At 40.2% G+C, this 12,895-nt stretch overlaps 1 protein-coding gene across 8 annotated transcripts in view; it reads left to right on the forward strand.

Moving 5' to 3' along the window:
- The window catches only part of atp8a1 (ATPase phospholipid transporting 8A1), a 116,292-nt gene that overhangs the window by 60,669 nt on the left and 42,728 nt on the right, over nt 1-12,895 (forward strand). For all 8 annotated transcript variants that reach the window (XR_004020421.1, XR_004020422.1, XM_030738597.1 and 5 more), the window contains 7 exons: nt 690-762; nt 5,231-5,336; nt 7,107-7,189; nt 8,470-8,519; nt 8,763-8,832; nt 10,021-10,105; nt 12,500-12,639. Coding sequence is in view for 6 of the 8 variants with exons in the window: in XM_030738597.1 (XP_030594457.1) it covers nt 690-762; nt 5,231-5,336; nt 7,107-7,189; nt 8,470-8,519; nt 8,763-8,832; nt 10,021-10,105; nt 12,500-12,639 (607 nt within the window). In the remaining 2 variants the exon portion in view is untranslated. The remainder of the gene's footprint in view (nt 1-689; nt 763-5,230; nt 5,337-7,106; nt 7,190-8,469; nt 8,520-8,762; nt 8,833-10,020; nt 10,106-12,499; nt 12,640-12,895) is intronic.

Here is a 12,895-nt window from a genome sequence, read left to right on the forward strand (position 1 = left end):
TGCTTGTTGCAGACAATAGATGAACTGAGGAGATACATAAAGGTATAAGATAAAGATTATTTTGAACTGTGAATCATGCAAAGCTACTCTAGTGGAGTCCAAGAATGAAAAAAAACAGTGGCACTGGAAAGGACATGATTGGTCCACTTTGTGCATATGTTGTCCACACATGGTTCAGTTATTTTTATTGGATTGCATTATTGGATTGATTTTAAACTTTGTTTTTATTTTTAGTTTTTTTGTGAGAATACTGTTGTTAGTACTTAATGTAATGTTCAGTTACACCTTCCAGGCTGCACGGTGGTTGGCAGCTCAGAGCATTCCTTTTAAATGTTAAAGAAAACCACGGATTGTATGCAGGCTTACAGAGGCTCTGGCACATAAGAGTAGCGCACAAGAAGTGTCTGTTTGTACCTTAGAGATTCATTTGTCATGCTTATTATTTCATTTTCGAAAACTGTCAGAAGCTGCTCAAAAGCTGTAATTCTGTCTCCTTTTTATCTTCTCAGTTGTTGACAGAGTATGCTGTGATCGTGATGCAGATTAATCATTTGGGGTTTTTTTTTTTTACTAGCCTTGTCTGCTGTCAGGACAGCATGTTGTACTTGGCCCCTTCAGTGCTGTACAGTGTTGCAATTAAGGATTCCAGTATGTTCTGTTATTTTGACTTCAGTGTCTCCTCTTTCCAGGCACAGCACACACTCATCGGATGAGGCAGGATTTAATGACCCAAGCTTACTGGAAAACCTCCAAAGTAATCACGTAAGTAATGTCAAGGTTCCCTGTCACGCGCCTGCAGTCACTGCTGCTGTTTAAAACAAAATTAAGAAGGATTTTTGAATCTAATTGTGCGCGCTTGCATAATGTCTTCTTTTCCATTTTTAAACAGACTCTTTTTGGTTTGTATTTTGTGTCTTTAAAAATGGTAATATGGGTGTGGCGATGTGTGCCTCATGTTATTATCTTGTAAGAAAAATTTAGCAACCAATGGATTTAATTGTTTTTAATATCAGTTTAATTAAAATCATGCTGAGGGGTGGATTACTGTTTCTTTACACCCCGATTCTGAAGAGCAGTGAGATACACACTATCTCGCCATCTTTTTCAGGATTTAAGAGGTAGCCCTAATGACCACCTGTAGTCATGCAGTGGGTGAAAACTGTGATTGATTGGCTGTTTGAGTCACTGAGCTGCAGAGCAGTGTGGGGGAGGCAGAATGTCACATCTAATTAGGTGCAGTAGTACCGCCCAGGGAAAGTAGTAATCCCACTGTGATGTTTGCTTTGTTATGACAGCAGAAACTCTCCACACATTGAGTTTGTCTAAGATCTGCTTTAGTTTCATATTGATAGCCCCTCGCCAGTTTGTAATTATGGTGCATAACTAACGGCTGTTTGGAAACCGCAGTCTGTATGCGTTTTGGTAATGATTCAGCATGATTAATCTATTGGATTGTAATAAATAATAGAATTTCTTTCCCCCATTTTTTTTTTTCAAGACAACTTCTAGAGTATGAGAAGGCTGCCCTGTGTAAAGAGATGACGCAGGCATGCTGGCTGCTTTAACCTGTTTCAGAGACAAGCATCCGGAATTGAAAACAATGGGAGAATTCTATAACTAAAAGATTTTATTGAAGATGTAAAACATCAAAGGGGAAAGAATTCAAAAAAACTTAAGTTGTGGGAAAGTCGTTAATTTAAAAAAAAAATTCTGAGTGATTGCAAACATGCAGCATTTATGTTCCACTGAACACTGAAATTAAAGTTAATATATACGCTCACCAGTCACTTGATTAGGTACACATGTTCAGCTGGTCATTAATGCAAATATCTAATCAGCCAATCACATACCAGCAACTCAGTGCATTTAGGCATGTAGATATGGTCAAGATGACTTGCTGAAGTTCGAAGCGCAGGCTGGTGAACAATACCTGAGTATTGCTACAGGCCATGTCTATCCCTTTGTGACTACAGTGTATCCATCCTCTGATGACTCCTTCCAGCAGGATAATGTGGCATGTCACAAAGCTCAAATCATCTCAAACTGGGTGCTTGAACATAACAATAAATTCACTGTACTCAAACAGCCTACATATTCATCAGAACTCACCTTTGGGATGTGGTAGAACTGGAGACTTGCATCACGGATGTGCACTCGACAAATCTGCAGTAACTGTGCGATGCCGTCACGTCAACATAGACCAAAATCTCAGAGGAATGTTTCCAACACCTTGTTGAATCTATGCCGTGAATTAAGGCCATTCTGAAGTCAAAAAGGGGTCTAACCCAGCACTAACGAGGTTTACCTAACAAGGTGAGAATATAATTCTCCAAAATATTTGCCAGAATAAGTGCTTGGAGGTCTTTTAAGACTCCTGGCAACACATGCTTGCTTCTAGAAGGACTTCAATGACAAAAGCAACATCGAGATTTTTAAAACATTACCCCAAGCTTTCAAAACTTTGGTTCAATTAATGCACTTATATATCACTGCTGTAGCTGCTGAATGCAGTGATGCATATTACCTGATATTCTCATGGTACAAGCACTTTGTCTTATGGCCTTCAGAGTGCTTCTTACGTACACATTACTAATCCAAAAGGAGTAATGTTGATACAGTGAGGGAAGTGGCATGCCAAACGAGAGGGGAATTAAGAGTGTTGACAAAAATAAGCATCCCCTCCGGTGCTTTTCCTGTTCACTGGACATGTTCTACGCCCACAGAGTTTCAACAGCTTCTTCATTTTCTCCTCACCCTTAAACTTTTTTACACACGGGCTATGTCTGAAGTGATGAGTGTCTGTCACTGTTGCTGTGACACACGTTACCCAGGAGTCATTTGGGGTGATAGCCGGCAGCACAGGCAGTATTCCCTGTCACATCAAATTGTGCCATCAGAGCAAAGTTCAGATGGTCTGTACTGTCTGCCTAGTTTACCACCACCCTTAATATCGTACGCTCACATTTGTGCTTCTGTTCGTGTGAGAGGAGTCAGTGGCATAACCTTAAACCTGACGCTTTTGGAAGTATGTTTACATGTTGAAACTTTGTATATTCATAGTTGTTTGTTGAGGCTTTCCCAGATACCACTTTTTTGAGGTCTGGAAATTTGATGGTAATCAATAGCGAATATTTGATTCGACCGCCCCACTGGCTTGTGCCTGATTTCATAACTGCGACATTGTCACACAAAAAAAACGTTGTCAGCAGACAGTTAAAGATAATGGATGAGCTGTGATGTTGGATATGCTGAGACAGAGAAAGTTAAAAGCAAGAGAATCTCTCTCTCTCTTTGTTCTCCTGCACAACCTCCGTGTGGGTTCAGCTGCTTCCCAGTGAGAGAACAATGCGAGCCCTACTGTTTGTGTAGTTTGAAGCTGGATCCGTGACATGGTAGCATGATGAAAGCAGTGGCCCATGGCCACGCAGAATGATAAAAATCTGTGTACTAGCACCTGTAAAGCAGGACGAAAGAGAGTACAACATGTTGTGGTTTTACAAGGGATTATTGGCTGGACTAGTTCTTGGTGTGACACAGTAACCGCCGCGACTTCCTGGAGTCTCATTAACATTGGGTTGCCATGACAGCAATCTATATGGAAAAATCCCATCCCATAAAGAGCATTTATCAACGACCTACTTTTAACCTTAAACCAACATCTGATGTTAACCCTCAGACATCCCCTTAAAGAGGTGAGAGCTGGCAAAAATATCAGCACTTTTGGAGTTTAAAACTCAGTCACACACACGCACACACACACACAGTCCTGTCCTTTAGAGGATACCTGTCAACCCAGGCCAGATTAGCATGCTGCTAGGAAGCAGAGGGGATTCTCACAGCCACCTGGACTGTAATAGACTGTATTTTCATCTACAAGAAGCCCTTATGATCACCCCCCCCCCCCCCCCCCCCCCCCCCCATTCATTTGATCCTTTGTTCCTTTCAACACAGTTTTCATGGCCAACAGAAAGAACAAATTTAATAATACACTGTGAGGATGCAGCCTTTTGTTAGCGATGGGAGTGAAAACATGCACCTTTGAGCAATCACTACATAGCTATCTTACACTTTTCTGGTATTATTTAAGGCAGAAAATTATACATATTTCTCAGGACTGCTGAATGTTTTCTGTGTGTTACTGCAAGTTTGTGAGACCTTTATTTATAATTGATTGACTGGTATTAAACTCATTGTTAACAAACGTTTGCAGCCAGTCTGCTGCGTGTGCTTTTTCTGTGTTATTCAGGCCTGCTGCGGCCCTGCAGGCTGCTTATATTACTGTCTCAGCTGTAGTCGGTCACTACAAGGTGGTGGTCCTCCAGCCTCAGCAGATGCCTGTTTAAGTCTGTCCTGTGGCAAGTTAGTCATACTGTTCCCCTCATTAAAGTACAATGCCTCAGTGTATAGGTTAGACCTTCTTTTATTAAATAAAGCACATTTATAGTGGATGAGGGGGCATGAGTCTGTCAGCAGCTGGCAGTTTCTGTGGGATCCTGTTGGCTCGTTATCCACAGTCATTATACTCTCCAAACTTGACTAGTGAGTACTGACATGCATTTCAGAGTTTGACAAAGCTTAGGCCGGCTTTAAAACAAATAGAGTCATAAATCTTTAGACGCTACACAATGTGACGGAAATTCATCAAGAGTCAGGACTGCAATTAATAACGGTACCTTTCGAGGATCTCCTGGATAAGAGTTGTATAAGTTCGGTCTTTGTGTTTAGATAAATTTCTGCCAGTAGCTGAGCATAGTTTAGTGATCTAGTGAGACAGCGTCTCGAGAGTTCTGTTTTCAGAATCATTTTGCACAGGTTGGAGATGTTAGTTTGTAAACTGGAACATACCTGAACAGTAGTCACAAATAACACTCACAGCATAGTTGATTTTTGTACCGTATTTGCTCAACTAAACCATCACTATGCAGCAAATCGCATCTGTCAGGTGTCATAAAAGTTTAAATAAATGCTCTAGCAGACAGTTTACTGAAGTCCACAGTGCATACTGTTATTAAAAGAAGTTGTCTGATGTCTCACATTTGTGATGACTGCTGTAGCAGGCTGTGTATGTCGGCTGCGAGGCACACAGGTTGATTATGCTCTGCCGACGTGTGCGCTCTGTCCTTGCTGTCTCTCTCTACAGTTCAATCAAGGTCTTTGTAGTTGTTTTGCTTCTGTTACATGTTTTATGAAAGAACATTAAAAGTCAAAGTGCCCTTTCCTCTTCCTGTAGCCTACAGCTGCTGTTATCCTGGAGTTCATGACCATGATGGCCATCTGTCACACTGCAGTCCCTGAACGCACGGATGGAAAAATCATCTACCAAGCTGCATCTCCAGGTATATCCCACTTTTAAGTGGAATACAGTATTGTATGTAGCCGTACTGTGTGTGTGATGTCTGTTCACACACAGTAATTTGAGAACATTAATGTTGGCCAGACTTACGCTGTTTATGTTATGGCGTGATGATGTAGCACGAGGGAGCTAATCAGATTTATATTTTCAGTATGTCATCGAAAGAAATTTTAATCACAAGGTATACTTTCAAGTTTGACAGGCTGCACGTTGCCCACACGTAGTCGTTAATCATCATTAGTTCCAAACTGGCCAGCCAGCGCCTTGTGTATGAGAGATTTAGAAATAATAAAAGGAAGCAAAATAATAGATTCTCCAGCATTAATCCATTGTAGTATTCATTACAGCTGAAGACCTGAGTTAAGGATTTTACTAAGAAAGTACAGATATATAAATAATTCTATAATACCAAAATTTATTGTTCATTGATATGTAAAGCAACAGCATGTCTGGGCCTCCTGCCTCTACTTATTTAAAGATCCAATGGCACAGTGTAAGCTTAGCTGCCTTCTTAACACATGCATCCTAACAGCAGCTAAAAATAGAAAAGAACTAGCTCTTGCAACATATGTTGCCTTTATTTGACAGTATCAAAGACAAGTGTTGCAGAAAGCTCTCTTTTCCTCACTTAGATTTTGCCCAGTGACATGTTTCTATGTAATTTTAAAATCCTGCACAAGTAGGTTCAAAACATCACGCCTGAAACATCAGATTTTAAATGGCTGGTTCTGCAGCTGTGTCTGGACCTGGTTCCAGGTGCTCTGCATAAATGGTCTCGTGTGCCCTTGATATTTCTCTTTGTTGTACGATTTAATTTTCCATCTACTGACCTCTGTGTCACAGCAAATGGAACAAACCATTACAGCCTCCAGGCCCCCTTTATTTCATAAAGGCATTTATGTAATCATCAGAGCACACATGAGCCAGGAATCATATTATAAAATGAACTCAGCTGTTTACAAAATGCATTCTTTAAGCCTCACCACGATCCCCCAGTCTGTCACGTTCACAGATGAATTTAACAGACCGAGACAGCTGCCAATCAAGAAATCGAACCCTCAACATATTTCTAAATATCACAGTTGCCACTATGACAAACATTAGATGAAGTCCACTGCAGTGACCCTAAGAATATTATCCATACTCACGTGGGTTTGAGCATGAATGCATAGAGGTTGCCTTTAACAGCAGTAATTATATTTCCTGAAAGTAAAGCACATTTCTAATGAGCCCAGTAGGCTTAAAGGCAGAACTCTTTAACACCAGAAATTGTCAGGACTTTCAGTTTACAATGCACAAACATATGGCTGCAACTAAGTCAGAGGAGTTGGCCTTTCCTGATCGTTTTAATTGCATTTAAAATAAATGTTTGATTTGAAAATCAGCTTTTCATCTTCATTTTGTTAAGAGAGAGAGAGCTTCTTTTTGCTTGATTGCTTTGAACAGTCATGGTCATATGGAGCTTTGAGGTTTGTAGAGTGGCTGCATAGAGAAGCCCTTTAAGTGAACTGTAAAAAAAAAAAACAACATTAGAGAGCTTTTTCTTGCCCTGCAGCATCCTCATGCATGCTGCGGGGTACCTGGAGCACAGGATTCAGTCACTGTACTCTTTGTGAAAATGTGTCACAATGAGCCAGGTTCATGCACCAAATGTGAACATGGCTGCTATTGTCATTATCAGGTTCACATTTAACGTTATCTCGTACAGGTGTTTTTATCTGTAACGTTTTGAATTCTCTCTTTGCTTTTTAAGATGAAGGCGCTTTGGTGAGAGCAGCACGAAACCTTGGTTTTGTGTTTTCTGGCAGAACCCCAGACAGCGTCATTGTGGAAATGGTAAGTTGGACAAGACGAGTTTAATGAAAGTCATGCAGCCTATTGTACAGATGTACTTAATCTGTAATACTGGCCCCATGATCATCATAGCATGACATGAGGATAAGTAAGTCTGAAAAACTGCAGACTCAGACAGTAGTACTGTAGATGTGGGGAGTTTATTACTAAACTGAACACATGTACTTGTAGATGAACTACATTTCCACACTTTAAAGAGTTTGACTTTTTATAAAAGTAGAATTTTTGAAAATAGGCTCATGTGGTTTCCTCATGTGAATTGGATGCTAAAATTGTTCCCAGGACTATATTGTTTGAAACCGCAGTCATCAGCTGGTTAGCTCAGCATAGCCCAAAGATGTGGCTGAGTCAAAAGAAACTGAAGATCGAAAATAAATAAGATTTGTTGACCGAGAGGTTAGATAGTCAGCAGAGACTCCAAGAACATTGTTTGTATAGCCAAGAAACAGCCCAGCACGTAACCACTGTAACACAGCAGCTGTTTCTGCATTTTCACTTTAGGTGGTGGCAGATTTTGTTACCATTGGACAAGCTAAGCTGACCAGCTGCTGGTTCTGCCTATATATCTACAGTATCAATGAATCAGTCTATCAGTTTAATGACTGGAAAGAAATCAAAAGTGGAAACACCGAACTGTCATTTTGTTAATTTCATGATATTTCATTAAAATTTCTCAGGTGTTTTCAAACAGACTTTGAGCCAAAACAGACAAACAAAAAAACAAAAACTGCACTAAAAGTGTTTTTTTCACGTGGGTCACAGAAATGGAAAAACACAACATTTGCTGTAATTATATCCTGAGTTGATGCAGTGTGTCCTCTCCAACACTCAGGCCACCCATCCTGTTGTTCTCTTAATTGGCTAACCTGATGATTGCACTCAAAGAGCCTGAGGCTGAAAGGCCAGAGCCATTTCCTCTCTACCCCCCCCTCCCCTTTCTGGTCAGAACATCTCGTCTCCTAGACATTTGTACAATTTCTTAATCTTTATTAGACCTTCTAAGGCTCTAAGCATCTACTTTAATCACTCTGTCTTGTACCTAGCAGTGTCCACAATTAAGAAACTTAATTGAATTTTACCTTGTTATTCTCCTTCCATGAGCTCAGTGCAAGCAACTGATAAACACATTTAAGTGCAATTAAGGCTGATTGGATGAGGATGGCAGGCTTGGCTGGTGCTACTTAAGATAAGTTGTCTCAGAAGACCGAGGTTGAAGTGTCTCCTTTTGGACTAAGTTAACTCTCGTGTCTCTCTTGATTTAGCTGGGAACAGAGGAAAGATACGAACTGCTTCATGTGCTGGAGTTTACAAGGTACAGCTATTTTTTATTAATTATACATACAGTATGTACACCTGCAGCATGCTCAGGAGTCTGTTGCTCAAATGGACTATAGGTGTAGATGAAACTAGTATTTTCTGTTTGAGCCTTAAAAGAACCAGATTCTTTTCTTTAGCATTGCTGTAACACACAAAGCTGTTATTTTCTTTCCTCATTCTACCTTCTCTCTCTCACTCGCTCTTGGCTTTTTTTTTTTTTTTTTTTTTTGTCACTTAGCGTGAGGAAGAGGATGTCAGTCATCATGCGCACCCCATCTGGGAAGATCCGCCTCTACTGCAAAGGAGCTGTGAGTGTCTGTCTCTCTCCATAGCAACGCGTGACAGGTCATCACCATCATCGCCGAACGCTCTTCTCCCCTTATTGCCTCCTGCTCATGTCAGCAATTCTTTTCACTGGGTGACAGGATGAAGCAGGATCACCACATTTCACACATCTTTGCCAAATTTCAAATAAACATTATGACCAGACTAGATTTAATCTCCAGTAGGATTTAATTGTATCTACAAATTCCTTGATGGCAACAATTTTGTGCTATGAACTTAAATCAAAAGTAAGAATAGAATGCTATGTGTATTATTAGCCTTGTCGAGTATTATAATGTGTATAAAACAGATATCTGCATATAAATATAGGGATATCTCCAGTAAGGCTGTCACAGGAGCAGAGTTATCTCAGCCTCTCAGTCTGTAACCGTAAATGCACAAAAGCATGCAAAAAGAACAATGACACAGTTATTTAGGACATTATTACATGTGCATTATTACACAATACAACACAAAATCAATATTTTACTTTTAAATTTGCCAGTTATCATCAATACGTGGTTATTGTAACACCCCTAATCTGTGGAGGAGCTCTGTTGGTTATTCAGGTTTGAGCAGGTTTTGGTTGCTAGCAGGTAAGCAGTCTGTGTTGCTGGCAAGAGAGGGATGCACTAAACTACGAGATGAAACCATTTGTTATTGTCTGATCATGATTTATCTTTTAATTAGCTTTTTATCATTTATTTGTAAACAATGACCAGTGGATGGAACAGGAATCCTTGGCCCAGATATACAATGTCTACACCAGAAGCCCTCAAAAATTGGCCATTGTGTTCCCAGATTAGGTTTCACTGAGCATTCATTAATCATTCCTGGCTTTAGATTAGTAAATCTTTTGCTCAGAGGAGGTTTACACTGTATGTGGTGGTCACTGAACAAATTATATTTGTATTCACTTTCTGTGTTGCTGTGTTTTCACTTACCAGATTGAATTAAGTTGTAACTCTTAAATACTCTATATACATTATTGAGTTCAAAATGGTGATTTTCTTCTTTTTTTTTTAATAGCTAGAATTATCTTAATAGAAACACAGGGTGGATCTCACATGACTGCAGCCTTAGACCCACATTTGCAAAGCAGCACAAGTCCAGGTGGCTCCTTTCCTTCCTCTCTGGGTGTCAGTAACCAGTGAGTGTTTGTTTCCCTTCAGGACACGGTGATCTATGACCGCCTGGCAGACAGCTCTAGGTACAAAGAAATCACATTAAAGCACCTGGAGCAGTTTGCCACTGAAGGTGAGTGGACTAACATCGCCCCCTGTCTGCCAAAAGTAAAGCATCTCTCAGGATGCTTATCATATGCCATATACATCCATTGGTTATGTCAGGTCATAGTCATCATTTCATCCTCTATTGAAAAAATAAACAAGTTTCCACTCCCTGAGAACTTTTCCTCCTATTCATTATTTCATTAAAGGTTCTTTTTAGTGTGAATATTTTTCTGTAATTTTAACATGAAGCGTCTGACCTGAGGGAAACTGCACCAGATACAGTTCTTCTTGTTCTGTGATCATACTGCCCCCTTGTGAGGCACCAGCAAAATGATGTCATTAGGAATATTTGATGTGTGCTAAATTTAGCATTCAGGACAGATTGTGAAGATCTTGAGGCACAGTAATTTGGGCAGAGCTGAAAATACGGCAGTATCCTTAAGCTTTCTGAAAAGAAAAGTGACAGTTATTAACTCTGTATTTGATGTTTCTTGACTGCCTGTGTAGCTTCTAAGTCGAGACACTGGGTCAACATTTTTTTCACATGTTCTGCATCACTTCAATAGCACTTAGACCCATCTGATTTTTCCAGTATATTCCTGTACCCTGAAGATTTTTCCAGAGTGCTTTATTCAAATGTCTGTGTAGGTTCTCAGTCATCCAGGTCATTGTAGTCTTAAGCGCTTGAAATGGAGGCAGCTGGGCTGGCCTTCTTTTTGGTTCGTGAAGACATTTTGTCTCTCATCCAAGAATCTTCTTCAGTTCTATAAACTGATGGAGAATCATTGCTGGGGTTGTCCCTTCAGAGGTGGTCCTGAGAGTTACCCACTTACCCACTCTGTAGTCATGTGAGTCCGTAAGGGTCACAAGAGCCAAGGTGTGAATCAAGGTGCTGGCCATTACCATCATGTAAGATCAAGGTGTGAATCCTTTCTGAGACACTGCCCCGTCATGTGATTTATTAAAGTCACATGGGTCAAGTTGTGAGTGGGGGTTGCATTGCCTGGGATTGGAGCTCAAGACAGTGTCATAGGTGGCTGATAGCTGGTGTTGTTGGACGCCACCTCTGTTCAATGATGGTCGTTCACAGTGGACGTAGACGGCCTTCTTTGTTTCTCTCTCAAACCACCTCCATGAACATCAGCATCCTCGAAAGACTGTCCTTCCTCCTTTAGGTGCATGTGTACAGCTGAGTGTTGTCCTGTTGTGTTTGGTCTCTCCTAGGTAAAGGTCCAAGCACTCCTGGCTGAATTGCACCACATACGCTACATTGTTTAGCTTATGTTTGGGTGTTTGATGTCCTTGGGATGAATCCCTTGAGATGCCTTCCCTGGCGATTCAACTCTGACTCTCACCTTGACCCACGGGACCTTAATAAATCACATGATGGCAGGGTGGGGCGATGTCTCACAAAGGATTCACACCTTGGCCCCTTGGACCCATTCCTTGATTCATACCTTGATTCACGTGACCCTTAACAACTTATTATTCGGCGAGGGGGGGCATTGACTCTCAGGACCATCCCCAATGGGACAACCCCACCAGTGGGGACTTTCTATCAGTTTATAGAACTGAAGAAGCGTCATGAATGAGAGGTGAACCGTCTTCAAAAAGACATCCATTTGCCTTAATTTCAAGCACTTAAGGCTTTATTCATGTATTATTCAGAGCCTGCTTTATGGAACTTTCCTCTAATGATATGCAGAAAGTTCACTTTATTTTACTGTTGGCTGTTTTCTGATTCATGACATGACAGAAATACATAAAAAAAAACCCTGTAATAACATGTATCAACAATATTTGAGTAGATTACAATGATAGTGTACAATGATGCACTTCATTTATGCATTTTTAAATCTTGGTCAAATGGTGTCTGAATTAATTATGTAACCCGCTTTGAATAGAAGACTTAAATAAATAATATATTGTATGTATTTTCTTTATATCCTGACTTGGAACTGTGCTTGCTGACAGCAAGAACAAAAACTGACAGATTTGCTACTAATGGCTAAATTACAATTTATTATTCCAGGCTAGGTTTTAAAATGGCATTCTTGATATAGTATAAAATTACATATTCTTCAACAATAATAAATAAAATTTCATAAACACTGTATGCACAGAGTACAAACCATTAATAGATTACTGTAATATAACACAGTCTTTGTCAGTGAAGTTAGATTGTTTTATGCACCATACAATGGCCAGAAATGTAGCTGATGACTTTTGTAAACTCATCTAGTATTTTTCATTGAACTGTGCAGCAGGATTTGCACTGCATAGGTTTGTCTGTATAGCATGTTTGACAGTGATTGCAGAGCACAATCTTGTCATTAAATCAGTGTTTTGAAATGTTAAACAGTAAGAAGTCATGACATTTGACCCAGCTGTTGTGGTGATGCTGTTTTTCATCTTGTAGGCCTGCGCACTCTGTGCTTTGCGGTGGCAGACATCAGTGAATCGTCCTATCAGCAGTGGCTGGAGATCCACCACAGAGCCTGTACTTCCCTGCAGAACAGAGCCTTAAAACTGGAGGAGAGCTATGAACTGATAGAGAAGGTTTGCTGAGTGAAACACTGATATCCTGTTTGTGTGGAAATTATATACTCAGTCTGCCCAGTTTTCCTGAAATTTCTAGTTTTATTGCAGAATCCAGAAATACTGACAAGTTTCAGGAAGCTTTTCTACTGGCTAAATGCTGCACCTACTTATGCATAGGATTTCATAGGAACTATGCTTTCAAAAAATCAGACTGACCACGAGCTTAAGTGTAACTAGTGAGTAAAATTGAAGTAATGTCTGGAAACCTGCAAAA

This window comes from Archocentrus centrarchus, chromosome 10, assembly GCF_007364275.1.
Source record: "Archocentrus centrarchus isolate MPI-CPG fArcCen1 chromosome 10, fArcCen1, whole genome shotgun sequence".
Classification (NCBI taxonomy): Eukaryota; Metazoa; Chordata; class Actinopteri; order Cichliformes; family Cichlidae; genus Archocentrus; species Archocentrus centrarchus.